We start from the raw sequence: 27,807 nt of genomic DNA on the forward strand, positions 1-27,807 counted from the left end.
AAAAGACTCTGATAACAAGTAGATGGGGGAATAACTAAATAAATACAAAGTGAACAGAAGAAGGAGAGCAATGACAGTTGATTCCGCACTCACCGTATTCAACAATGGAGAAAGAGGTTCAACAGTCAAATTTATTGTATTTAGAGTATCTGGTTTTGGTGGGAGGTGAATGGTGTTGAAGACATGAATAGATAAATACCATAATTAGGATTTACCAAGGAGGAAAGATCCTACAATTCTAATGGTGCGAGTATGCATTATACGGAGGAAGAAGTTATGCCTCTGAACGAGACTGAGTGGCTGATCCAGACAAGCTAGAAACGATATCAGTAAGGAATAAAAGTTTAACATAACAAAAGGATAGGAAAATTGGAATAGATGAAACTGTCATATGTAAATATGTCATGTGATGGTAAGTTAACGGTGAGCTAACGGAGATGTATGAAAAGTGGTTTGAATTCGATAGTTCATGAACTAATGTTGTAGAAACGAAAGTTGAGTATCCTTAATTATTAGTGAAATATAGTTCATGTACCATTCTTGAAATTTTGCCCAAATAGAATAGAAAGCAAGAAGCAGTAAATGTCAATTAATCCAGAATCAATGAGGTAAAAAGAGGACAAAACAGAAAAAAAAAAGAAAAAAAAGAAGAAGACAGGTGGTGGCTCCTAATTTCCGTTAGAAAAAAAGGAAGAAGGTACCAAACCTTTTTGACTTTTCACGCGCTTCCCTCTCCTCTCCTCTCCTCTCCTCTTCTCTGGAAACCCACAAGAAGAATAGAATAGAAAATAGAGAGAGGGAGAGAGCATTTGAGCTGTAGAGTCAGAGTCAGAAGCAGCAGCAGCAGCAGCAGAGGTGGCTCCATCTGGCGATCAGAGACAAACACTTGCGCACTGCTACTTACCCCATTTCGTTCTTGAGGTGGAGAAAATCAAATCACCGATTCAAAAGTTAACGTCTGTCTGTCTGTCTTTCACATAAAGCTTTCATCTTTCTTCCATTGCTTGCTTGGGTTTTGCTCCAAGACTCGCCTTTTTGCTTGTATTCGCTTCTTCCTTTCTTCCTTGGTTTGGAGGCCAAGAGATCATCGCCGTCTAGTTGGGTTATACTGATAGACATACAGACATATAGTCGAGTTAAGGATTCATCGATTGTTGGATCTTTGGATACGTCATGGTTAGTGGTAATCTCTTCCATTCTCGCAAGAATTCGTGGCCTCCTCAGGAGTATATCCCCAGGAATACTTTACAATTGGTAACAACCCTTTCTCTATCTCTTTTACTATTGAATTTATAGCTACATTTGTAAAGATCAAAACTTTGAATCAAATCTAAGCCCCATTAGTATTGAAATGAATTTTACTATCTTGACTTAATCATTCTTATTCCTCACTTTAGTTAATACCCCATCATCATTGACTGATCAAAAACTGAGCCAAGTTATAACCGTGATTACACGACCAATGAATCAAAACACTACTCATGATTATCTCATTACAATAGAAGCTTTCAAGTCATAGCTAAACATCCCAGTTGCATATCAGATCATGTTGATTAGAAAATGTGGGGAACATGTCAAGTGTATTGTAATGCATATATCTGGCTGTTGACATTGTAAGGTTTTGGCTCATTTCCTGTTTAATTTTTTTATCTGGTCATGTGAATCCTTGTACTGCTCTCAAACTGATTCAGTTTTCTTCTTCTCTATTGTTTTCTCTAGTTTGATTTTGATAGTGCTGCTCCACCAGAACAAGCCTGGAGGAGGAAGTTAAACAGCCATGCTAATATTCTTAAAGAATTTAGCATTACATTTAGGGAAGCAATTAAGATGGTAAGTGATTTGTCGAGTCCATTACATCCTCATGTTTCAAGTTCATTCATCTTTTACCCAATCTTGTGGTACCCTGCCACTCTCTCTGATTACTGCAAATTTTATACTTGTAGATTACGTTAGGTGTACGTTTGTGGTCATACGTCAGGGAAGAAGCTTCCCATGGAAGGGTAAGTTTTCTCAACCTTCTATATGGAGGTCATAATCTATACTATTTGTATCTTAATTTGGATGAGTATGTGCTTGCAAGAATGTTGAAACTTGGCAATATTTTGTAACAATGCAGAAAGCACCTATAGATCCTTTCACACGAGGTATTTGCAAGCCATCTGCATCACAAGGGGTTCCACTCGGAGGGATGGGGTATGTTTCTGATATCAGAAGGTTCTCAATTTTTTGATAATTTTATCTCTACTTAATTTAATAGGGACCAACGGTTGATATGTATTGTAGGAGTGGCAGCATTTCAAGAGGTTTTAGAGGCGAGTTCAGGCAATGGCAAATCATTCCGGGTGTATGTGATGGTTCTCCTGTCATGACCAATCAGTTCTCTGTAATGTTCTACTCCTAGTCTGTCTACTTATTTGAGATATATGTGCTACTCAGCTGTTGATTTTATCTGCTATTTTAAGTTATTGAATTATTAATTGATATATAATCTTTTTCTTCTTGTTTTTCCCTGCGTTGCATCTTCACAGTGATAGTTCTACATTCTTAATTATATCTTTAGTAATACCAAGCAGATTATTATTTGAGGTGCAGAGGTAATTATAGTAGCTCTTCTAAGTGAGAACCAAGTTTTTTCGCTTCTTTTCTATTCCTGTATCTAAAATTCTAAATGATGCTATGAGAACTACAACAGCCGTACAGCAGTGTACATTCAGAAATAGATTATCTTTGCAACACATTTAGAAGGGACAAGACAAGGAATTTCTTATCAAAGATTTGAAGCCATGTATTTACTTAGTGAACTACTTGTTCATGGTTGTTGCCTAATCTAGTTTTATATAAACACTTTATAAGGTCCTCTTGTAATTTAAAGAAGGTAGAAGTTTGAATCAATGTGTGTGGGATGATGTCGCAATATTTAAGTTCAATACTGTTAGCAACAATATGTACAAATGGTGGAGGGGAGTCTGAACAATGCATTTGAGGATGTACTTCTGTGTTGTTATTTCGTTGTAAGCTGTAAAAACAAAAGTATGGAATAACAATTTAAAATTGTCTCCTAAGAAGTATAAAAAAATTTTCCCTTTGGATTTGAGTTGGTGTTTCATTCCAATAATGCTTAGTTATGCCGTAAAATTGTAGATCTTTATATCTAGAGATGGAGGGAGTAAACGTTATGCATCAGTCTTGGCCCCAGGCCAACATGACGGAATAGGGTAAGAGGATACTTCTTTCATGAGTTCTAAATTTACCTATTGCAGTTGAAAACCCATATTATATTGGTATTCTGATGTAGTATGGTTGCAGAAAAGCTGGTGATCAGGGTATATCCTCATGGGGATGGAATCTGGATGGTCAGCATTCCACATACCATGCTCTATTTCCAAGGGCATGGACAGTATATGATGGTACGGCTCTGTTTGTCTGCTATAATGCACTGCACTCGTATATATTCTCCTTTTAGCTGCTGTTTTAGTTCTGATGCTTGTTTATTTCAGGCGAACCTGATCCAGAATTGAAAATTTCTTGTCGGCAAATATCACCATTTATTCCTCATAATTATAGAGATAGTAGTCTTCCTACAGCAGTTTTTGTCTACACGGTAAGATCATAATACCTGATATAAATACAATTTAATGAGAAATTCTTTGTTCCATCACATCGACTAGATGTAAACCCAACGGTTATGCCATTAGAATTTCGATAGGATCTCTATTTCTTGGTCTGCTTATAAGACTCTTGTTTCTTATTCAGTTGGTGAACACTGGAAAAGAAAGAGCAAAAGTCAGCCTTCTATTTACATGGGCGGTAAGATTTTTATCTATGGTTCCTGAATTGTGTTAAATGAAAACATATAATTTCAGAGTTTTTTTAATGTTTGGTACTTATGGCTTTTGCTGGTATAGAATTCAATTGGAGGAGTCTCACATTTGTCAGGAGACCACGTCAATGAACCATTTATGTATGTACTTATGGTGCTTGTTTTCTGGAATTCATGGAACCATATAAATTTTGTTAACACATTATAACTAAATTTTTTTTAATAGAGGCGAAGATGGAGTCTCCGGCGTACTTCTTCATCACAAGCAAGTCATAAAACCTTATTGCACTTATATGACGGTTGGTTTGCATATGTCTATGCTGTTTAGTGTTTAGATAGGTTAAAAGGATGATGAATGTTTAAAAAACCTCCGTGAAAAAATGGACCAAGATGCATCTGGATCTACTTACCAACATATGATAACAAGAAAATTAGTTATCAAGTAAAAACAAATTATTGGATATTCTCTCTAACTAACATTTACGAAAAAGAGCTATCTTATAATTTTAAAACAACTGTAAGGCATCTGCCCAAGGCGCAAAAGGCTTATTTGGTAGTTTGGTCTAAAATTCATGCAAGAGAAGCTATTGCACATCAAGCCAGTTTGCAATGATTGCTTACATTAGCTCCATATCTTCGTGATGAGAATCTATTGTTCTTTCCAGCAATTCAGTCCACATAGAAGCCAGTATGACAAACTAAATGTCACATTATCGATTTCAGAATTTTCTTTTTCTATTTACCTTTAAATTTTTCTTGTTCATCTTACTACTATCATCAGTCACTTTCCAATGTCTTGTCATGGCAATAGGTGAGGTGCTTATGTTAAAGTTAGTATTTGGGGTCCCTGTAGTTCTGGTCAATTTGAAAATTATTATCTGAGCCTTTTTTATGTACTTTGTTTGTTCTGCAATGTATTAACTTGACTTGTAGATTCCATTAAGATTGTCCATTACATGTTTTCTGTAGAATGGAGATAACTGAAACGTAAAATCACCTGCTTAGTTTTTGCAGAATTTTCTAAAGGTCGTAATCTTGAAACTCTGACTGTAGATTTTAACAGTCTGTACGAACTATGTCCATTTCCAGGACTGCAAATGGGAGTCCACCTGTTACTTTTGCAATAGCTGCATGTGAAACACAAAATGTAAGCGTCAGCGTTTTGCCGTGTTTTGGTTTATCTGAAGGAAGTAGTGTGACGGCGAAAGAAATGTGGGACAATTTGGTGCAGGTACGATTCTCAGCGGTTTCTTTATTGGTGATATGTACCTGGAGTTTCTTTGGTTGCTCAAGGGTGTTTGCTTTGTTTTGCTCTGAATGTATAGTTGGATGCCTTGTGTAGAACATTCTGTCGATACAATGGTCTGATTGAATAAATTAGATATCAAAAGTATCTCCTCTCAGTTTGAATGCACATTTTTTCATCGTCATAAACCAGAGGCACTGTTTCTAACTTGGTGCCTTTATCTCAAAGGATGGACAATTTGATCGTGAGAATTTCAATTCGGGACCATGCATGTCTTCCTCACCTGGAGAGACGCTCTGTGCTGCAGTTTCAGCTACTGCTTGGGTGGAACCCCATGGGAAGTGCACTGTTGCCTTTGGTCTATCCTGGTCATCCCCAAAAGTGAAGTTCTTGAAAGGAAGCTCATATCCAAGGTAAGTGTCTCTCACTATCCCCCATCCATCTCCCCGCCCCCGCCCCCACACCCAAAAAAAAAATCGAAAATTGTAATTTTTCAATCTAAATAGCAATACAAGTAGATGTTTGGTTATTGAAGCTTCCGAGTATGTTGCAGGAGGTACACAAAGTTTTATGGGACCTCTGAAAGGGCAGCACAAGACTTGGTGCATGATGCGCTAACAAGTATGTGTCTGGTTTTGATAAGTTCGATAATCTACTCCCACCTCTTTTTGCAAAATTAAGTGTAGAATCATTATGATTCAAGAATCTAAACCTGTTGACATGATGATGTGTATTTCAAGCTTAACAAATACTTGGTATTTTCTGTAATTTAACAGATTATAAGCGATGGGAAGAAGAGATTGAAAACTGGCAAAACCCTGTCCTCAAGGATGAAAAATTACCAGAATGGTAACTTTATAGTAAAGCATATTAATGTGATTATTCTTACTTATTTCCTTTAATTATCAAACAGCAAACCAGGTGAGTAAGTCACTAGGTCCAAACTATGTGGAACATGTTGAGATTAGTAATGTTCGTGCATGCAACTTCTTTGTACATATGAAGTCCATGTGCATGATGTAGGACATGCTGAGGAGAACTACATATCTCACACATTGAAGTTAGTTAGTCTTGCATCTCATTCTTAAAACTGATCTCGATGTCGATACCGGTCTTGTGTTCGAGGTGAACAGATATCAATTCAACACCTTAAGATGTTTTGAGCTTGATACAAACTGTATGTTAGGTGCATCTTATGTTTACATACAGGGTCATAGTATCTTACTAGTGCTGGAAGTGTTGAAATTTAAAAAATCCATAATCAAATATTCTAATTGAATCATTGCACAGCTAGAACCATCTCCATTATCTATAGAAAGCGCAACGACATGAATGATTAATTAAAGGTTTTGAGTTTTGTCTGCATTGGTTAATTGTCACTGAAAGAAAGTTGATGACTTAATGTTATGTACAATACTTTCAGGTACAAGTTCACGTTGTTCAATGAGCTCTACTTTTTGGTCGCTGGTGGAACAGTGTGGATTGGTAGTCATTTATCCTGATTTTCTTCTCTCAGATTTTTGTCTTATTTTTTTCATTATTTATAATTTCAAATGTTGGACAAAAGGCATAGTGCCATTCCTCCGTCATGCACTTTTAAGTTTTGCAGTCCTCTTCCTTTTGGCTTGATTTTCCACAGTACTGACTGGTTCCTTTATAATTATTAATGATTTTGGTGCAGATTCTCCCTCACTTGAAACAAACAAAAAAAAGAGTCAAAGTCAATTAACAAATGATGAGTTTTTACATAAAAAGACCACTGAACATAAAGTGAATGGCAAACAAGGCGGAGTGGTTGAGAATACTGCAACGTTGGACCCACAAAAACACTATGAAGATGTCGGGAGGTTTCTTTATCTGGAAGGAGTTGAATACATCATGTGGAACACATATGATGTGCACTTCTATGCATCATTTGCCCTTCTTGACCTGTTTCCCAAAATTGAACTCAATATACAAAGGGACTTTGCAAAAGCAGTCTTATCTGAAGATGGAAGAAAAGTAAAGTTCCTTGCTGAGGGGAATTGGGGAATTCGTAAGGTTAGAGGAGCTGTCCCCCATGATTTGGGAACACATGATCCTTGGAATGAGATGAATGCTTACAATATTCATGATACTAGTAAGTGGAAGGATCTAAACCCAAAGTTTGTACTTCAGGTGTATAGAGATTTTGCTGCAACAGGGGATATGTCGTTTGGAGTTGATGTATGGCCTGCTGTCCGTGCTGCAATGGAATACATGGAACAGTTTGATAGGGACAATGATGGTCTGATTGAGAATGATGGTTTCCCTGACCAGACATATGACGCTTGGACAGTTCATGGAGTAAGTGCTTACTGTGGTTGTTTGTGGCTTGCTGCACTTCAAGCTGCTGCAGCAATGGCCATTCAACTCGGTGACAAGACCTTTGCTGAATGGTGTAAAACCAAATTTTTGAAGGCCAAACCAGCTTTTGAAGAAAAATTGTGGAATGGCTCTTATTTTAACTATGATAGTGGATCAAGTAGTAACAGTAAATCTATACAAGCAGATCAGCTAGCCGGACAGTGGTATACTGCATCCTCAGGCTTACCTTCACTTTTTGATGAAGTTAAAATTCAAAGTTCTTTGCAGAAAATCTATGATTATAATGTCATGAAAGTTCAAGGAGGTAGGATGGGTGCTGTAAACGGAATGCACCCTAATGGAAGGGTGGATGAGTCCTGTATGCAGTCTCGTGAAATATGGACTGGTGTCACTTATGGAGTGGCTGCTACAATGATCCTTGCTGGAAAAGAGAAAGAGGCTTTCACCACTGCGGAAGGAATTTTTATTGCCGGCTGGTCTGAAGAGGGCTATGGGTAAGTAAAACACACTTCTGTTATTTTCGCAGAAGTCTACTCTTCTAATGATCATTTTAATATCCACATCTGTTAATTTGGTAATGATGATAGCAAAACAGATTATGAATACTTGCTTTCAATTTGATATCGCTTCATTTAAGAAAATTTACCCAATTATATGTATGATAATCTCTACTGTTTGGAAGACAGATTTCTTGCAGCCATATAAGATGTTAAGGGAAGGGGTCGTGATTGGTGTCCAACTTGACAGAACATGCATTAATGTGTGGTTCCTGTGATGAATAGAATTGTGTGCTAGGTTAAAGTCCAAGTCATACGGAAAGTTAGGATAGGCTTGAGAAGGATGATCTGTTCGTCTAATAACAACAGTAATGATTAAAAAAAAAACACATACAAATATGAATTTGCTGCTCGTTGGTGCATATAGAGAAGACTTAAAGTTAGATAGAACAGAGTGGGAGGGCTACTAAAGTGTAAGACTCAAAAATATAGTAAAGAGCTACTCCATGCGATATACGAAAGCTAATGATGAGGGTTAGCGGTTGTGAATAGGCATGCCTCATCCCTGCTGGGTAAGATTAGGTGAAAATATATCTATTACCTCCTATACCCATCACTCTATGCAGAAACCATATTACTTTGGTGCACTTTTATTACGTTATTTGTGAGGATTAAACCTTTTTATAGTTGAATGGTTGTGAAGCAGGAAGAACTATGAGATATTATTTGTTTGACAGAAATTTGGATTGATTGAACAGTGTAATTTTTCACATTATTACTGTTGAGCATTTGTTTATATCACCATATTCATGCCTTGTTTGTAGACAAGGTGTTAATTTCTTTGATCTAACAACATTAATACTTGTATTGTGTTATATAGATATGGATTCCAGACTCCAGAGGGGTGGACGATGGATGGGCACTTCCGATCTCTGATATACATGAGGCCATTGTCTATATGGAGCATGCAGTGGGCATTATCAATGCCAAAGGCAATTCTTGAGGCTCCGAAGGCCAATATAATGGACAGAATCCATATTTCTTCAATTAGTTCACAATCTTCCCACAGCGAAACAGGTGTGAGAAAGATTGCAACCAAGGCAAAGTGCTTCAATAATTCTGTGTTCAATTGTACATGCTGATTGTGATCATGTCACACGACTGTACTGTAAAGTGTAGTGAAATTGCTCCTTGGTTACTTGAACCCTCTTGCGGTGCAGTAATGATGCTGGGAGAGGCTTGGAGTGGTTTTCTAGGATGAGCCGACATAGGTAATAAAGGATAGACTTTGCAAGTGTTTGATTTACGTAGTGTGAATCAGTCCTGCTTTGTCACTGAAATGGTCTTGTACAGAATAGTGGAACATCATGTAGAAAATGATTATTCCCTAGGATCTGGAAATTGAACTTGTTGATAGCTAGCCACAACCGAATATATTCTCAACTAGTGAATTATGTAGCATAGTTAAATTATAACTAGTGAATTTAAGTGCCAAAGCTCTCGTCTTTCCCAATGTTAAATCAGATAATGGGGATCGAAAATGACATCATTCTTGATTCCCACGTACAGCATTTCCGGTTGTATTAGGCTTCATCTGTATTTTGCAATTTCCATGGAATTGATTGCATTTTCGTGGAAGAGCTGAAACCTTTTAGCAGCTTGTCATATCACTCATGTGTATAGCAGCTGTGAATCATGGCAGTCGACAGGGGTGGAGCAATCTCATGCTACTGACCCGTATCCCATTTTCCAAAAGAGGTAGTGGAAGAAAGGAGTTAAAACTACATTCTCAAAAAAAAAAAAGAGAGTCAAAACTATGTTAAATCTCAAAATAAACAATTTGCTCTAATAGTCTGGTACTTGGAGAGGAATGATTCATCAGGGTAAACTTGCTTTTCAAGGCACATGTTGAAGAGTTGGTGATATTGAAAATTCGACTGGAGCTGGTCCTTTAGATAGACTAGTCTTAATTTGTTGATTTAACGTATTCAACTTCTATTCTAAAGAAGAAAGGATCGATAAGGTTTTAAAATTGATTATCTGTATTTATTGACCATCAAGCAATTAACGTACATTGTTGACATGTATGATTTTCCGGGACGCCGCTTTCGTAAATTAGTAAATTAGTCATGTTAGGGAAACTTAAACAAAAATATTCTCACTAAAACAAAGAACTTTAGTCTGTGTCTAAAATAAATAATAAAGCGAACTATCCATTAAATACCTTAGTCGATTATAATCAAGTTGCCATTTCTTCATGGCTCATGCTGACTTTCACAATTTATACATAAGATTGGTAATTATATAGGTCACACAAAAAAGTGAACTTTATTCTTTGCTTAATATAAAGATGCAAATTCCAAATCTAATTTGTGAAGAGTATTTTCATTTTCATTAAATGGAAGGACCACATCAGCATGTGACTTTTTTTGCAAACTATTGGAGCATGGTTCATCCCACTAAAAACGTCCACGTTCAATGCCATGCCTTTTTATGAATTTCAATTACATGTTAGTGCCCCCTGTGTAACAAAAAAAAAATTCAAATGTCGTATCCGATTTGTTGGGGTTTGTTGTTTTATTCCCCATCACTAGAATCTCACAACTTATGAAAACCTTCTGAATCAGAATTTCTTTTTATTAAAAAAAAATCTCTAAGATGAAAAATCAAACAGAAACACCAGCAGATATAAATAGGGGCGGATCCAACTAATTGTCATATTACGAGTAGAGTCATATACTTTTGGAACTGAAGCAAAATCACAACAGGAAGAAGCAGAAGAAGAAACAGCAGCAGCTGCCTCACTACCTGTAAGTACTCATCAGTCTTTCACCTCCCTACTCCCACCTACCTTTTTATCTCTCTCTCTCTCTCTCTCTCTGAAACAAACCCACCATTTCCAATTGTTGTCTCCTTAAACCCTAAACACCCACCACAAAGTAGCTTCCATTTGGTTCGATCCCACCTCGTTTTTTTCTCTAATTAGACCCAAAAGGTTTGAACTTTATCATTACGCTTACGTAGCTATTGTAAAAATCTAAGCTTTTGATCATCTGTATGGTTGGAGGTGTATTATGAGTTCATTAGATTCAGTATCTTGCTTCTTTGCATCTCCAAAGTTTGATGCTTTTTTTGGGGTTGTGTACTCATTTTTCTGTAAAAAAGACACGATTTTTGATGATGATGATATTGTGGTCTGGTTGTAGAGTTCAGGTCGATTTAGTGTGTAGTAATGGCGAGGAAGATGCTGATTGATGGTGAGTTGAGCAAGCCAAATGAAGAGGAGGCCCACTACGACTTCGACTTGTTTGTCATTGGGGCTGGGAGTGGTGGTGTTCGTGCCTCCAGATTTTCTGCTAATATGGGAGCTAAGGTATATAACTGAACATACTCTGATGTTAGCTTTCGTGGTTGATGCCCTCTCTGGTAGAACACAAGCTCATCATATATAAAATGCTTGTAGGTTGCTATTTGTGAGCTTCCATTTCATCCTATCAGTTCTGAAGTGATTGGAGGAGTTGGTGGAACGTAAGTTTGTTAAAACTCCCTAATTCGAGGCCCTTGTTGGTGGTCTGTCACATTGTTATCAGAAGTTGAAGTTGCTTATCATTTTATATCGTGTGCAGATGTGTCATTCGTGGTTGTGTTCCTAAAAAGATTTTGGTATATGGAGCAGCTTTTGGCGGTGAAATTGAGGTGAGAGTATGTTGATGTGCTTAGCAAGTATTTTGGATGAAACTGCTAATTTCTTAGATCCACCAGTGGAGAAATATGGCTGTCAATGTAGATATGTGACATGATAATTTCTTAACCTTTAAATGGTTTCGAATTTTGTCATTCAATGTAGAACATATGTGTTTCTTTTCAACTAGTAGACAAATGATAGCGTTATTGGCCTTTGTTAAAAAATGTTATGTTGCATAGGTTAAATTTTGTAAACAATCATCAAAGATGTCTAGTGGAAGGTTAATTATCAATAACAGAAGTGAGCAGTTTACATTCTTTGTTTGAAGAAGTTCGTTGGAGTTAATGTCGTATATTGGTGAATGACTTAATTTGGAGACTTGTAGTACATGAAAATATATAGTAGGGTAGGAGATCTCTAACAAGTAGGACACATCTTTCAAGTAATAGAAAATTCAACCTCTCCTATAGAGGATGATCTGCAGCTCAGTGTAAGGGGTTGATGCATTACTCAACCGATAAATAAAACATGTTTATTCTTGATAAGTTGCTATCATTTCTATCCATGCTTCTTGAGTCAGAGCATCTATGGATTACCTCCGTCCCCAGGAGCTTCCAGATATATTTTCCTTAAAGTTGATGTTAGATGATCTGAGGGATATGCCTTTTCTTACCTCCAAACTCATGCATCTGATTGGTGATTATGATGTAGATTTGATTTCAATTAGAGTTTGACACTTCAGCAAATAAGAAGTGAATCATACAACTTGATTGATTATCAAACTAATTGTTGTAGTGCATTATCTAGCATCTGTTGCTTTTCTAATTATATTTTTCGTTGCTTCCCATTAAAAAATTTGTTAATTGGTAAAAGAAATTGTCTGATTAAGGTCCTTGTTTTGTTATTGTAGGATGCCAAGAACTATGGGTGGGAAGTGAATGACAAAGTTGATTTCAACTGGAAGAAACTTTTGCAGAAAAAGGTTAGTTAGTGTTTTGAGTCGTAAAATCTCCTTTACTTATTGTCTAGGATATCTGATAACTTGATTTGTCTTTTTTATATGTGCTATTTCAAAAACAGACAGATGAAATAGTTCGATTAAATGGCATATACAAGCGTTTATTGTCAAATGCTGGGGTCAAACTGTTTGAAGGAGAGGGTAAGCTAGTTGGTCCCAATGAGGTTGAGGTGACACAGCTAGATGGCACTAAATTGAGCTATTCGGCAAAGCATATATTGATTGCAACTGGTAGTAGGGCGCATCGAACTGGTATTCCTGGTGAGGTATATATTCTGGATTTATAGTGTGTATAGCTTATGATTATTATTTTTGGGCTGAACTCTGACAATGGTTTATAATATTTGCACTATACGTCTATATTCTATACTTAATCAAAGGAAACAATTATTGATTTTTTCCACTTTGAATAGAAACTAGACTTTATTGCTAACAAGAAAGAGGAAATACACAGGTTTTTTCCACTTTGAATAGAAACTAGACTTTATTGCTAACAAGAAAGAGGAAATACACAGGTGTGCATGCACTTTTTGTGAACTCAACTAAATGGTGGTTACAGATATATTTGAAATGAAATCCAAGCATACATATACAGTGCTCCATATAAAACCCTAGACAATACAGTCCTTCTCCCCATCACCAAACAGTGACTGATAATTTCTCATCTCCTCATTGATCGTCAAAGTAATAATATGTTTTATTGTTGGAACAAACATAAAACCATTGAAACCGAGAAACGGTTAACACAAACAAGGCAGGCGATGGATTACTACTGACGTCTGTTGATAATGGTAACTCATTGGCAACTAAAGTAGAATGACTGTCTGAAAATTGGAAAATGCTTGCATTCATAAATATGATGCTAACATGTGCTGTTATTGTTGGTCAACATTTATTGGCTTCTTTCTAATGTTGTTTTCCTGACTTCCCTAGGAATTGGGTATAACATCTGATGAAGCATTGAGTTTAGAGGAGTTGCCTAAACGCGCCGTGGTGCTTGGTGGAGGGTTTGTCTTAATCTTGTCTTTTGTGGAGCTTGTTTGATTCTATCTCTCTTAGGCATGTTATTGATTTTATTCATCACTGTGTCTTCTTATTAGATACATTGCGGTTGAGTTTGCCTCAATATGGCGTGGGATGGGCGCTTCTGTGGATCTATTCTTCAGAAAGGAACTTCCATTGAGGTACATAGTTGGAATGTTTTTTTTTTGTTTCCGTTTGTGAATTCAGGCTCTTTGATTTGTGAATTTAGGCTCTTTGATCTTTAAGGTGAAATTACTTATATCAAGATTTTAATGTCTGTTATTTGATGTTGTTACAGTTGTGAGGCTCTTAAAATTTTTAGGGGACTTTAAGTTTAAGTATATTACGTGCTCTTTGTGCATTTATATAGGATTATAGGGTAGATGTGTTCAATAGTTTGTCGGCATTTATATGGGCTGCAGTATTTTCGAAATTCAGCGATTGGTCTTTTTGAAAATTGCTGTGGTTGTCTAATTTATTTCATAATTTTTTGGGTACTTCGGTCTGTGTTGGAGTTTGTGTTTTTCCAGTTCTCTGTTTAGTGAATTGCTTACCAACTGTGCTGTCCAGCCATCTTATTTACTTACTATAATTTTAATTAATTTCAGATTTCTATCAGAAAAAAAAGGTCTAAAGATTTTGAACTATCATGCGGCATAACATGTAAGCAAAGCTGCAAAAGTTAATTGCACTATTCTAAAATGAGAAAAAGTTACACTTTTCTGCTTTTTCATGGCGTCTATTGTGGTTCCTGACCAAGATACTAGTTTTAATTGATACTCCTTTTGCCTTGCGTATGTAGAGTTTGATCTTTTACTTTATGTTTATGATGCGAATTACCTTATGTGTAAATGCTTCCTGTACCATGTAACAATTTATCTTGAAAGACACATAGTTTTTGTATTTCAATTATACAGTATATAACAATCTTCTATTACAGAGGGTTTGATGATGAAATGAGGGCAGTCGTTGCAAGGAATCTGGAAGGTAGGGGAATTGATTTACACCCGAGAACAAATTTGACAGAGGTAATACAAATACAAATTGTGCATTTATTTCTGTTGCTATCATTTCATGTTTCTATAGTTATATTTAGACTGTTGTTTGTCATTGTACTAATGGTTGTTTTGTTAATTCAGTTGATAAAAACGGACGAAGGCATAAAAGTAGTCACAGATCATGGTGAAGAGCTGATAGCGGATGTTGTATTGTTTGCCACTGGTAATTACTAATCCATTTAGTTGCAATACGACCTGTTGGCATACACCTTTAGATCAAGGTCATAACCATTGGATGCAGCTTTAATGGTTTGTGATTCATTCTGTTGATTTAACTTAACATCTAGAGGATAAGCATGAGTGGCCATAGCTTGCACGAGCGTGCACTTGGCCAATACAAATAATCATCTTGAAACTTGTCCCTACCAACTTTTGGCTGTTTAAAAGTGAATTCTTCAAACAGCTAAGCATTTAAAAGTGCACCTTATGTTATGTTCAACCCCTGGTTATCTCAGATAAGACAATTGTTGCTACTCACACATACATTTAATTGCAAAAGCAATAATCTGTCTTTGTCAGTTGGTAACAGTAAAGACCAGTCTGTAGTGTCGGGTAGTCTAGGGTTGTAGGAAGTTTTGGGAACTTGGAATGTATAAAAGGTGTGATTAGTGGTGCAACTTAGCTGCTGCTGTGAGTCCTGTTAACAAAAAAAGAGAGCAAAAAGCAGTAAAGACCAGTCAAATTAATCCGTTGCTTTACGGAGATCTTAGCTCAACCTAGGAATCCGTCGGCTTTATGGACTACTATCATCTTGGCTTATTGTCTCACACACACACATGCTCACAAATGATAATCGTTTACTTGACATAAAAAAGGAGCATTAGAGGTGATTGCTGTTTAATGGTCTATTAACCCTGTCCATGGTGTGAATGGCAGGTCGGCTTCCCAATTCAAATAGGTTGAACTTGGAAGCTGTGGGTGTGGAACTTGATTCATTTGGAGCTGTGAAGGTGATGAGCTATATTTTTTTCATATCATGCATAAGTCATTTGATATTTTGTTACATCTTTGTACTTTGAATAGGTTTGATTTTTTTTTTCCAGTGCTTTGGCATTTGAGGTCTATGGATTTTAGTTCACTAATTCAGGTGTCCTAGTGTCATACGTCTCTTGTTAGGTTATAAATCTAATTCCTCTATGCATGTATTGCTTGTTGTGTTTTTTTTATTTTTTATTTTTTATGTTTGGCCAATGACCGGGCCCTAATTCTCCATTCACAGGTTATATCTCAATCATTTTGTATTGGCAATGGGGTTTTGATGATTTAGTAATGCCAATTCAAACCCCCTACTCATGTGTGCCTCTCATTGTGTAATCAGGAATGGGTCATTTACGGCTATTAAACATGTCTTTACAATCCAGTAATAAATGATATCATTGATATGTGTTAGAGGTTTGCAAATCACCATCATGCTGCCAATGGGGTGACTTAAAACCATTAGAAGTTAAGAGTACGTTTGTGGGTTTGGAAAATCATATTGGGGTCTAGATGGACCAGGTGGGGTGGTCTGAAAGTGGATAGGGAGCCGAGTTTGTTGATAGTAATGCTATATTTGTCTTCTAGTTTTTCATTTATGCTTTTCATCTGATACTGGTTGTCTGAGGCAAGCGACAATACACTAGAAGTCTTGACTCTCACTCTCTGTTTCAGGTGGATGAGTATTCACGTACCAATATTCCTAGCATATGGGCTGTCGGTGATGTCACAAACCGGGCTAACCTTACTCCTGTTGCTCTAATGGAGGGAACATGCTTTGCAGTATGTATTTTCTACTTGATGTTTACATTAACATATGCTGTGTAATTGTTTCTGCTTTGAAACTTTAGTTCCTAGCAAGGAGAGGGCTTCATACTGTTAATTCATTTATTTATTTTCCCTACAGAAAACAGTTTTTGGTGGGGAACCTAGCAAACCGGATTACAGAGATATACCTTGTGCAGTTTTTAGGTAACAGATTCTCCTCTGAAAGAAATATTTCTGTTTTTAAATGGTAACTCGGTTCTATGGTGGAACTGGTAACAGAAAACACAGTTTATACTTGTCTGGAAGTCCAGTAGAATATGTAATATTCCTCATGATATCTTTGCCAAAGATGTGCCTCACACATTATGAATTAGATTATGTTAAACCACCTAATTAGCTTCTGACATAGGATCGTCCATAATAACTGTGGCTAATTGCATAGCCTTGTACATGATGTTTAGGTTCGTTACTTGGTTATTTTATGCTTTCTCTGATATGCAACGCGTTACATCTCAATATTAATAGTTATTCCCTTATCCCTAAGGCAGACATGATTTGATAAAATCGTGATTTTACATCGACTTGAAAGATTATTTAAATTCTAAAACTTGCTATGAATCTGAGTGTGGCTGCTTAATAATTCAGAACTTTCGTTTAGAAGTTCTGTTGAGATTATCATCTTCTGGGGGGATCCCACTTGCCATTAATACTGGGGTCGTTGTTTTTTTTTCAGTTATAGGAAAACATAAGGAATCGGATTGTATTATAAATAAATCACGATGTTATTTGATAAAAGTACTCTATTCTTTAGGAGATTTTGATTCATGATTCAATTAATGTATCTTTTTATCGAGAGTCGGAATTATCATAATGTTTGTGTCTTAGTTTTTTTATTTGATTCCTACTATATTGACACCAGTGTCAGACATCTCACATACATGCACTTCGCGAGCAGTTGTTAAAGATAACACAAATGAAAGTATCTTTAACAACTGCTCGCAAAGCGCTTTCAATGTATGTGAGATGTCTAACACTGGTGTCAATATAGCAGGAATCAAATAAAAAAACTAAGAGACAAACTTTATGATAATTCCGACTCTCGATAAAAAGATACATTATGATAATCACTTTAATTTGTGTTTAGTGCTAAGGAAAATGATTACTTTTATTTGAATAATCTTCTTTTATTAATTTGTGTTTGCTAATTTGCAGCATACCACCTCTATCTGTGGTGGGGCTTAGTGAAGAACAGGCAATAGAGCAAGCCAATGGCGATGTACTAGTTTTCACATCAACCTTTAATCCAATGAAGAACACTGTATCAGGGTAAGTGCAGCATTGTGATCACTTGGCCTTGCAAACAGATACTTGGTCTTGATGCATGCCAATACAAAAGCTGGCTTGGAAATAATTTTACTATTTGGTTTGGACTTAGTAGCTCCATGAATCATGATAAAGTACGAATTTAATCACTAGGATTACCATGAGACATCAATTATCCATTTCATACGGTTAATCCTCAATTTATAAGCAGTATTGAACATTTAATATCAATTATCTCTTCTTTGTGTAAGAGATGTGGCCGTTCCCTTGGTGTTTTAAGCATTGACTTGAATATATTTGTTGTAGACGGCAAGAAAAGTCAGTTATGAAGCTTGTTGTTGATGCTGAGACGGATAAAGTCCTAGGAGCATCGATGTGTGGGCCAGATTCACCCGAGATTTTGCAGGTATATCTTTACAGACTTATTTACTGTCGCAAATTGCTATGTTATAAACTTATAAGTGGTGCAATGCAATTATGGTTTACATACTGGAATGTCGTAGTTGACACAAGTAATATCTGTTTGAAACTCTATTTCGAAAAAGAATTTTGTTTTGATAGTAATATGGAAAAGACAAAAATATGATTCGAAACAGTTCAGTTCAGGTCTGGGCATGAAGCTACAGGTTCTATTTTCGGTTGTGAGACAGAGGTCAGAGGCCCCCTGTTATATAGGTAGCCATGCGTGTTAATAGATCTTCTTCTATATTAGTAGTAGGAGTAATGAATTGGTAAAGTTCTCTCGGCCTGCTAAGTAATAGGAGTGAAGTGGGGCCTTTTCGAGGCATCTTGCTAAAGCTCTTTCTTTCATAGGGTTTTTAATTTTTGGCCCTTTGCGGGCGCCTTAGGTCCCTTTGTTCATGTGAGAACTCCACCTTCGCTCCCTTTCTTTGGGGGAGGTGGCTATTAGATAGGGACTACGAATGAAGATACATAAAAAGCCTTGTAACAGAGCGCTTATCAAGGTGTGTAGCCACTGGTTTAACCTAGCTGCTGTAAGGCGGAGCGAATCCGGAAAGATTGCCTCAGTTCGGATTGTTCTCTGCAACTCGGGAACATGAAGTTGGTCTGGACGCACTGAAGAAATAATAATCTGAAAAGAAAAGTAAAAATTTTAAGAACTCTTGCCACTCAGGAAGTCTCCACCAGCCTCTGGGATTTCTGACTGGGTCTGGGTCTGAGTCTGGGTGCGCTTCTTTACCCATTACCCATTTTTTGAACCTAGCGACGCAGGGCAAGATCTTATTTTTGCTTGCGGGAAAAGGCAGTAGCAAGGTCTTCTTTTTAGTCATTGATATGAGATACATTCCCAGATCTGGTCTGATGAACCGTACTCTAAGAAGTTGACTGAAGTGATCCTCTTTCTAGTACCCGGCACAGACCTGTCACACACATTCTTAATTACTTGCACTGGAGAAGATCGCCCAGGAGTACTTTGTTTTGTGTTGCTAGGAAATGGGGTGTGTGGGTTCAAATAGGGTAGGATTCCCTTTGCTATTTTCATATTCGACTTGTATATATTTGCAGTAGAGTGTTGAAGAGCTTTAAAGACATAAATTATTATGTACCTACAAAATGAAGCTCCAACTTTCACTATGCCAACTGAGGATTTGTTTTTATGTTACTTTTAAACACTTATTGCCATGTCACTGATATATTTGAAATCCCAACAGAATTATCTTGCATTGGATTTCCTAAGAGATTTAGAATAATAATAATAATTATTTACCGATTGCTACAAGGTGGAGCTTAATGTTCATAATTCCGATATGTTGTAACTTGAGCTTGTATTGCCTCTGTGCTGTAGAGACTAATACTCCCGTTTTCCTTCCTTGTTTGATCATTTATGTTAGGCATCTTACCATGTGTTTCTTCCACAGGGAATTGCTGTTGCACTGAAATGTGGAGCCACCAAGGCACAATTTGACAGTACAGTAAGTTGTATTTCCTCGTGGGTTATGAATAATTTCCTGAGTTCTATTTCCAGTACTGTATACTGTCCTCCTCACTTCAATGACTTTATAAGAAAATAATGTTGCTTATATATTGCTTAATGCTATTGATTACTCCCTGATATTTTCAACAAAGCAGGAAGTAAATGCATGTGTTACACTGAAAATAGTAGTCAAAATACATTTGGAAAAAAGAAGGGATATATTCACTGAATTTCTGATTTGGTTCATAGATATTTGAAAGAATAGGGGAAAGAAGAGGAGAACTGTGGATATTCGTAGAATAGTAAATGTGTTAAAGCCTTGCAAAGAAAGTTTCCTTTGTATTTGCACATTGTGGCTTTACTTGTACTAAAAAGCATTTCATTCTCTGTGCAGGTTGGAATACACCCTTCTGCTGCAGAGGAATTTGTGACCATGCGTTCTGTGACAAGGCGCGTTGCTGCAGGTGGTAAACCAAAGACAAATCTGTAAGGTTTTAAATAGTAGGATGAAAGAGGATTAGTATACAAGATCTGGTGGAGACGGTCCTGTACTCCCAAGCCCTAGGTAGTCCTTTTAAATTACCTATAGAAATGGGAAATTTAAATTAGTTGATTTTGTCCAAATAAAAGCTTCACATTACCGAATAGAGCAAATACGTTCCAAGGTTTGCTGGTTTCATGAAGATACAGTTCGTTTCCATTTCTCTGTCTTGATTTGAATTCATGTAGTTAGCCGCTTTTGGTTACATGATAAGATATGTACATTAGTTGTGTTAATAACATTCTCTGTTGGTATTATGTATGAAAGAGGCTATATATTTTAGGGCAAATTATAAAAAAGTATCATCTCCTAACTTATATTAGAAAAAGTCAGTACTTATGAATTAATTATAAAAAAGTCATCACATTTAAGTGGAAATTATAAAAAAATCAACAAAATTAGAAAATAATCACTTTAAAAATATTTTATAGACTAATTTGTCATTTCTTACTATTTTTCTTCTTTTTTTCATTCTTTTTCTAATTTCGGTCATAACTTTCTCGTCCGGCGATAGATTTTGACGAAATTGGTACCGTTAGAAAGATCTCGCTCTCCTCTTTCATTTGATATACTACCTACTCCGAATCGACCAACCGTACAAGGCGCAATAACCATCGCAAAGGGTTGCCGCCATCAATGATGGTGCTTCAAGCAATTCCGGCGAAACCGAAGCTCAAAGTTCCCTAATTCCTGCTATTATCTTCATTCTGAGTATACTTATATCAATCTCATTTGAATTTTAACAAAATTTCACATATTTCCACATTTCCTCTCGGCATGTCACACCTCCTGTCACAGCACACTGTCACAGACGCTGTCACACCTACTGAGTGACTAAATTCTAATTTTGAAATCTTACTTGATTGTTTTCTAATTTCATGTGTCAAAAGTGATTTTTTTTATTTGACGAGATTTGTACCGTTAGAAAGATCTCGCTCCCCTCTTTCATTTGATATACTACCCACTCCGAATCAACCAACCGTACAAGGCGCAACAACCATCGCAAAGGGTTGCCGCCATCGATGGAGGTGCTCCAAGCAATTCTGGCGAAAGCGAAGCTCAATGTTCCCTAATTCTAGTTATTCTTTTCATTCAGAGCATACTTACCAATTTCATTTGAATTTTAACAAAATTTCGCATATTTCCACATTTCTTCTAGGCATGTCACACTTCCTATCACAACCACTGTCACAAACACTGTCACAAACACTGTCACACTATCTCTTAACTGTCACAACTGTTATCACACTCACTGTCATAGAAGCTGTGACACTTTATTTACATAGATACTGTCACATATCCTGTCACAGATGCTGTCACACCCGCTGTCACACTACCTATCACAGATGTTGTCACAGATGCTGTCACAAAATTCTATCACAGATGCTGTCACATATCATGTCACAGGTCCTGTCACATATCATGTCACAGGTCCTGTCACACTACCATCAGCTCCTCACCCAAGCTAGACCTACTTCATTCTCCGTCGTCAATTTCTAAGCCATAGACCACGTCGACAATGCCGAAATCCAAAATCCCAAGTCACACAAATTAACATTCATTATGTTTCTGATCACCAATATTCTTGAATCAATCAAACACATATGGTCATAGTCTTACTTTTTCCACTTCGTATATGAATAGAATGCTCCAGGGCCACATGGGCTACTTCACTCGTCCACAAGATTCATAATCAATTTATCAAACACATCCGCAACCAAAAATCTTCTGGGGAAAATATCAAGTCCTTGATCAACCATCTTTGATGGTGCCGATTCAATCTTCGCCGACATATTAACACTGTTGTGACGTCGTTTTGAGGATTGACTAATTTCACATCTTCACCAACAAAAGGCAGTGATGGCGGGGATGCGGAGGTCGGGGTCGGCGTCAATTGAAGTTGGAGAGTGTTGGGTTTTGTTGTAAGAAACAGTGATATATTGCATATATAATTTAATAAGCTGAATTATAAATAATCAGAAATGAAGAACACGAAAAGAAATTCAACAATAATACCGAACGATTTGTGATGGAAGAAATAGTCGAGACGTGTGTGATACCACACTGTCCTTAAGACGTTTACGTCTCCTCTACCGGTGCAAGGATGCTTGACGCTTGTCTCCCATGATATAACGACTAAACAATTCTAGAAAGTTGCACTACTAACTAGAACCCTCAACGAACTCGAAAGGTACCTCTATCTATCACCAGAGAAGAACTAAGAACTTTGAGAGTGGGAGAGAAATGTGTTTTCGAATGGGATTCTTTTACAATGAAAGGATGGTGGCTATTTATACTGTGAGGATTTGCAATCAGTAATAAATAAGATGGCAGTTATAGAAATCAAAAGATCATAACATATATGAGTTACATATGTTACAAACATTGATTTCAATTCTGTTATAATTCTCCATAACACACAATAACTCAGTTGTTACAAGAAGAATTTAAACAGTCAAGAGAATTTGAAAAGTCAAAACCGAATTTTCGGAAATGCAAAAAGAATATGCGTTCCGACCCTCAATTCGGTGTTGCATTCGTGTCCGCAGGTCGCACGGGCATACACGAGTTTCCCTTGCGACCTAGGATTTGCCACCCCCCCTGCGCGTGCGCGAGAGGGTATAAGGGGGCTTACGCACTTTACAATCCATACACAATGGATTCTATATAAAGTCTTTTCAACACTTCTCTTTTCCAATGTGGGGCAAATACCTTTCCCTCATTCTAAGTAGCAATCTTTGAGTGACAATTTCTTATTCACCCACAAACCAAATTACACAAACAAACATATGATCTTGTAGCCCTCATTATGGAGAACTCAAATCTATGTTCATCTTTGATTAATTATAAGTTTAACTTAATTTAATTAATCAATTAAAATTTGGTTTTAAATGGTTTTTCCAACCATTTTTTCCAACAGGTTTTTCATTTTGAGGCTTCGAGTATATGACCCGGCTAAAAGGATTTGGGTAGAGAGAGAAAGCAAATCGGAGAAGGAAGAGGGGAGAAGGGTGAGAGAAATATCTGAGGAGAGAGAGAGAGAGAGAGAGAGAGAGAGAGATAAATAAGACAGTGGCATCGTGTAGATTTTGCTAAAATTGTGAGCAACGGTATAAGAGAAATAGAAAATTGACTATTTTATAGTTTTGAAGAATTAGGTAACGTTTTTATAATTGTGTTAGTCAAAAATGATTTTTTTGTGAGAAGCCCTATATTTTACTCTTGTTTGCGAGAGCTGTGATCATTTACATATGATGTGTTCATTGTGTTGGACGTCTGCATCAAAATGGTGTGTTTGTGTTCATATGACATTGCTAGCCACAAAAGCTTCACCTCTAAAACTCTTGTAATCTCTCCCAAATTCAACTCTTCTCCCTTCTGATCGCCCTTTACTCCTTGTTGACCATTGATGATGTCTCCAATCAACTACAACCAATTTAGCAATAGCTGTTGTAACTAGTGGGAAGAAAAAGGAGCTCTCTCTCTCTCTCTCTCTCTCTCTCTCTCTCTCTCTACGGTTAGTGTTTAGCCGTTTTGGAATTGGTTGGGAATTTAGAGATGTCAATACTTTTATTATTTATCTCTGTTAAATTGCATTTGCAACAACTGCAGTACATTTATGCACTATTATCATTACAGGACCAACCAGTTACATGCACTATAGCATAAAACTGTACATGTATGGAAGCCTATATCATATAGTCTACTATTTCCCTCCACATACATCGCAGACTGTAAAGCCAAGACCTTCACAGTATGGACACTTTGCTCCTTCATCTATCCATTCCAAGAACTGCTATACACAACGGGAATATTAGAACCATATGGATTATGCTGGAAATAAAATGATTATAGTATACTGTGTATCGCAGGGTTTGTGTATGCCTTGCAGACATGTAAAATCCTCTCACCTGTTCCTCAATGTTAGGTTCACCAGTTCCATCACATTCTGCAACAAAGAGAAACAGCTAAGCAAACAAGGATATCAACCAATATAACTTCAAACATGAAACTATCAGAATCAATAAAACAACAGAACTTAAATACAGCTTTTCAAGGAATTCAATATCATTCAATGGCAATTGAAACCAGTTTTTAATATTCTAAATCTTCAGGTGTCCAGGTTTTCCATACAACACAATGGATGGTCCTTTCGATAGATTCCCAGTCACAAGTCCAATCAAAGTTTATCAGCCGGGATATTAACTGCATAACTTGTGAAAGCAGTGTTGGACTCAAAAGTTTAACTGACCAGTGTTAACTTCGATCAGTTATGACTGTTAAGAGAATGTTGGCAAACTGCCATTCAACAACTGTGAAATCTGGCCATTCTAAGACTTGCATAGCAGTTGGACCAATTTCAATAGGAAAAAGGGAGGTATCTACACTCTACAGTGATCGCACCCAGTTAAGATTAAGGCCTCGGTTAGATTTTGCTTCCAATAGTTTCAAACACCTCTCCTAAATGAAGTAAGCAAACACGAAAGGCGCACAATTGATCTATTGAAAAGAGCAAGGTTAATCAACTTAAAGCCAAGGTTTTTTAAAGGGAAACCCTGATAAAGGGGTCAGAGTAAGCATTGCATGATGCAACAAGCAGTCAACAGAGAAGCAAAACCAAGGGTAAATAGACAACTGGACCTTTGTTCCTCAGCATAGCATTATTACTTTATAATACGGTAGAACCATTTCCATTCCACAGAGAAACCAAAGAGATTAAAAAATAATAATAGGCTTCTCTAGGATATATTCGAAAGTAATTACCTGAGCACAGTAAGCGACCCTCCCCACGGCAAGTAAGGCACTTTGTTGTGTTGGCTTCATTCCCCTTATTCCTGTTTAGTCTTGACGGTTCTTCCCAGCGGTTTTCTCCTAGAAGAAAAACTCGATGGTAAGATTCATCTAGCTCTGCAGCATCTTCTTTCAATACTATTTGCTTCACCTCTGAGATTTCTGTTACAGACGTACCTGCAGCTCCATTTGCATCTTCCTGAAAACAGAACACACTCAATCATAAGTAAAATTTCCATACAACTTATACTAAAGTGGTCAGGTTGCAAGCTAATGGAACCTAAAAGAAAAACGATCGGCTAATCACATTCAGCTGTCCTGTAACAATGTCTAGATTATGTCACACAATCAATGCCCCCAATCTGTACATTATACCAAGAACCATTATAAAACCATATTAGTTTAAGGTCTCCGCATGTAATTAACACACAAAGAATTGACTTTCAGAAGTTTTGAGCGTGCTACTATCTTGCTCTATCTTTGGCAATAGAAAGGTGGCAGATTACAGATATACAATTTACACTTAATGGTACCCATTGAGATGGAATATGTACTCTCCTGATAAACTTCTGCCAGTGTCAAGCTAAACCCCTTGGAGGGAAGATGGCAGATTGATCATAGCACAGAAATACGATCTACTACTTTGTTCCCAATAGATCAACCAATTTGGGCAAGAGCTAAATATCAATTGGAACTCCAGAAAGCTGGTTAAATCTATTAATATGTTAGGCTTATTAATATTTGGAGGCCCTAATATGTGTAACACACTAGTCCTGTATATGTCATTGCCAGTGTCGAGTAACTGACAATTAGAATGTTGTCCCACGTGGAAAGAACAAGGCTTTGGTTAAGAGGTATGGGACTGCAAGTTGCGGTACATGGGACATCGATTTTGTCTCCACATGCAAAATTTACTCCACCTACAATGATTAGGCCTTGGTTGGATGCTCAAAATTCTATCAGGCGCCGCAAGTGAGTTAGTGGAATACAGTTAGCGGGGTATTACTCAATTCTGTAGGTCGGATGGTGTTTTTGGTTGGTACGATCGGTTATGAGTAGTTGCAATGACTGGTAAAAAGATGGCATATTTCGTAAGACACGTACAGTCAATGAGTTTTTGCCCCTATTGAAGCATACTTCTCTTTGCTACCCAAGTTATTGCTTAGAACTTAGCTAGTGATGTCTACACTACTTACACTAATACTACTCGACTCCACAGGATTATATTACGGTGTTCACACTATTACCGAAGTGATTGCTTAACTATCAACATAAATACTACTACATGTATCATGTAACCTCATGATGCGAATTTCAAACATACCTTTGTAACAACAGCACTCTCGGCTTGTGGGTCATTATATAATCTTTCAAGAAGCTCTTCAGTCATTATTCCATCTTCGGGGAGACCTATTGAGGCCTGGCAAAGAATATATATCCCCTTAGATGAATAGTCAAACAGCAAACCAGAGCCAGCTTCAACTTAAGTCATGTTTTCCAACTTGGTTCAGAACTATATATAATTGATTCATGCATACAAAGACTGAAACTTGAATCTTACTTGCCAAGTCTTGATAGCCCGTTCTGTCCCGCTTGAGAAATTGGAAAATTCCATGTCTTCTTCACCCGAGTAAAACCCCCATTTCAGCAATGCTTCCTGTCCAACATATCACCCCAATTAACTAAACCAGCCGCACATCCATTACATACCATACTTTTCTACTCCACAACACCAATCAGCATTACTCAAAAACCCGAAATCAGTATATGACTCGCCTTTCAAAAGCAGACCTGCATTTCTCGAACACGTTCTCCTTCGGATCCCTTCCTCAGAGACTCGTGTGTAGTCTTCTTCTTCACCTCGGAAACAGTGAAGACCTCCTTGACCTGATCGTCCTCCAACTCCAGGGGTCTCGAAGTAGACCCCCTCTCGGCAATCTGGTTCTTCTCCTTCAAGGACTGCAGAAGCCCGGCGATGTTGGCGATGTTCTCGGAGGAAGCGCCGGCCTGGAGAGCCTGGAGTTTGAGCTTGAGGTCGGCGATTTCGCGGAGGAGAGAGTCGCGGTCACGCGCCCACCGCTGCTCTTCGCGGAGCCAGCGCTGCTCCTCGCGCAGCCAGCGCTGCTCTTCGCGGAGCCAGCGGGCGTCTTCGGAGGTGGAGCAGAAGCAAATGTGGGATTTGTAGGTGAGGGTGGAAGAGGTGAGAGAGTAGAGGTGGGGTTTGAGGTGGCTCAGGCGAGGAGGGTGAAGAAACAGAGTCAGAGAAGAACAAGACATTGGAGCAAACTCAACTGCTGAAGCTGAAAGTGAAGAAGAAGAAGAAGATATGTAGTGGAGTGGATATGAAGTTGTGAATATTTGATCGTTAAAACCACACATTTGCCAGCATTTAGTAACCGCCATTGCAACCGTCAATATCTGCCAACGGTCAATATCCTCGTTTTTAACTAGCACATACAGAGGGGTAATCCTGTCTTTTTGTTTACGTACTTGAACGTATTCGATCGTTTGCGGTGCGTATTTTAACATTCCGGGCGCGTTTCCGGACGTTTCCTTTGGAGAAAAACATGAGACTTCCGAATACTCGTCGGAACCACTTTGAAAAATGCTCGGATAAGCGTAGAACATGTTCGGAAATGTTTCCGGAAAGACAACTTTGCCCCTGCCTTCTTTTAACAATTGTACCGCCACCATAAGAAACTCTTGGTATTTTACTAGACTCATAGAGATGGGCACAGAAAGGGCGTCATGAACAAAATAATGAATTTTAGGTTTCCCGG

The 27,807-nt window shown here is 37.5% G+C and overlaps 3 protein-coding genes across 8 annotated transcripts; 2 read left to right on the forward strand and 1 right to left on the reverse strand.

The window, feature by feature from the left end:
* Positions 1–803: 803 nt before the first annotated feature.
* LOC126790516 (uncharacterized) lies at positions 804–9,360 on the forward strand. Of its 2 annotated transcripts, none has more exons than XM_050516777.1 (18): positions 804–1,254; positions 1,720–1,830; positions 1,944–2,000; positions 2,117–2,193; positions 2,284–2,383; positions 3,142–3,215; positions 3,307–3,407; positions 3,498–3,601; positions 3,754–3,807; positions 3,906–3,961; positions 4,047–4,119; positions 4,884–5,051; positions 5,295–5,479; positions 5,620–5,687; positions 5,843–5,915; positions 6,490–6,551; positions 6,748–7,906; positions 8,790–9,360. In XM_050516777.1, exons 1-18 carry the CDS (start codon positions 1,174–1,176, stop codon positions 9,049–9,051), a joined length of 2,865 nt encoding a protein of 954 aa, XP_050372734.1. In that variant the 5' UTR covers positions 804–1,173; the 3' UTR covers positions 9,052–9,360. The 2 variants fall into 2 exon arrangements, with proteins under 2 accessions (XP_050372734.1, XP_050372735.1); XM_050516778.1 differs by having other exon boundaries at positions 805–1,254; positions 4,047–4,085; positions 4,910–5,051.
* Positions 9,361–10,573: 1,213 nt separating this feature from the next.
* Positions 10,574–20,378, forward strand: LOC126790522 (glutathione reductase, cytosolic). 3 transcript variants are annotated; one of them, XM_050516785.1, is made up of 17 exons: positions 10,574–10,719; positions 11,116–11,282; positions 11,373–11,437; positions 11,536–11,605; positions 12,505–12,576; positions 12,675–12,878; positions 13,546–13,619; positions 13,713–13,796; positions 14,576–14,663; positions 14,775–14,856; positions 15,570–15,643; positions 16,344–16,451; positions 16,576–16,640; positions 17,649–17,762; positions 18,066–18,165; positions 19,640–19,693; positions 20,090–20,378. In XM_050516785.1, the coding sequence occupies exons 2-17, from the start codon at positions 11,142–11,144 to the stop codon at positions 20,183–20,185; spliced, it is 1,491 nt and encodes a 496-aa protein (XP_050372742.1). In that variant the 5' UTR covers positions 10,574–10,719; positions 11,116–11,141; the 3' UTR covers positions 20,186–20,378. The 3 variants fall into 3 exon arrangements, with proteins under 3 accessions (XP_050372742.1, XP_050372745.1, XP_050372743.1); XM_050516788.1 differs by having other exon boundaries at positions 10,636–10,719; positions 11,123–11,282; XM_050516786.1 differs by lacking the exon at positions 10,574–10,719 and adding an exon at positions 10,810–10,904.
* A 3,448-nt stretch (positions 20,379–23,826) lies between these two features.
* On the reverse strand, positions 23,827–27,336 carry LOC126790527 (protein disulfide isomerase pTAC5, chloroplastic). 3 transcript variants are annotated; one of them, XM_050516793.1, is made up of 6 exons: positions 26,819–27,336; positions 26,589–26,684; positions 26,352–26,447; positions 25,001–25,226; positions 24,148–24,185; positions 23,827–24,029 (listed from the first exon to the last, which is right to left on the reverse strand). In XM_050516793.1, exons 1-6 carry the CDS (start codon positions 27,302–27,304, stop codon positions 23,943–23,945), a joined length of 1,029 nt encoding a protein of 342 aa, XP_050372750.1. In that variant the 5' UTR covers positions 27,305–27,336; the 3' UTR covers positions 23,827–23,942. The 3 variants fall into 3 exon arrangements, with proteins under 3 accessions (XP_050372750.1, XP_050372749.1, XP_050372751.1); XM_050516792.1 differs by having other exon boundaries at positions 23,827–24,032; XM_050516794.1 differs by having other exon boundaries at positions 23,957–24,029; positions 24,148–24,204.
* Between the last annotated feature and the right edge of the window lie 471 nt (positions 27,337–27,807).

This window comes from Argentina anserina, chromosome 4, assembly GCF_933775445.1.
Source record: "Argentina anserina chromosome 4, drPotAnse1.1, whole genome shotgun sequence".
In the NCBI taxonomy this organism is placed as follows: Eukaryota; Viridiplantae; Streptophyta; class Magnoliopsida; order Rosales; family Rosaceae; genus Argentina; species Argentina anserina.

Bases quoted from the DNA above. Each gene is read 5' to 3' on its own strand.
- LOC126790527 (XM_050516792.1), bottom strand. From the start codon at position 27,304: ATGTCTTGTTCTTCTCTGACTCTGTTTCTTCACCCTCCTCGCCTGAGC. The intron at 26,685-26,818 runs GTCTGCTTTTGA...TATGTTGGACAG, and splicing joins AACGTGTTCGAGAAATGCAG to GAAGCATTGCTGAAATGGGG. The intron at 25,227-26,351 runs GTATGTTTGAAA...TTCTGTTTTCAG, and splicing joins AGAGTGCTGTTGTTACAAAG to GAAGATGCAAATGGAGCTGC.
- LOC126790516 (XM_050516777.1), top strand. From the start codon at position 1,174: ATGGTTAGTGGTAATCTCTTCCATTCTCGCAAGAATTCGTGGCCTCCT. The intron at 1,831-1,943 runs GTAAGTGATTTG...TTATACTTGTAG, and splicing joins TTAGGGAAGCAATTAAGATG to ATTACGTTAGGTGTACGTTT. The intron at 5,688-5,842 runs GTATGTGTCTGG...GTAATTTAACAG, and splicing joins GGTGCATGATGCGCTAACAA to ATTATAAGCGATGGGAAGAA.
- LOC126790522 (XM_050516785.1), top strand. From the start codon at position 11,142: ATGGCGAGGAAGATGCTGATTGATGGTGAGTTGAGCAAGCCAAATGAA. The intron at 14,857-15,569 runs GTAATTACTAAT...TGTGAATGGCAG, and splicing joins TGTTGTATTGTTTGCCACTG to GTCGGCTTCCCAATTCAAAT. The intron at 19,694-20,089 runs GTAAGTTGTATT...TTCTCTGTGCAG, and splicing joins AGGCACAATTTGACAGTACA to GTTGGAATACACCCTTCTGC.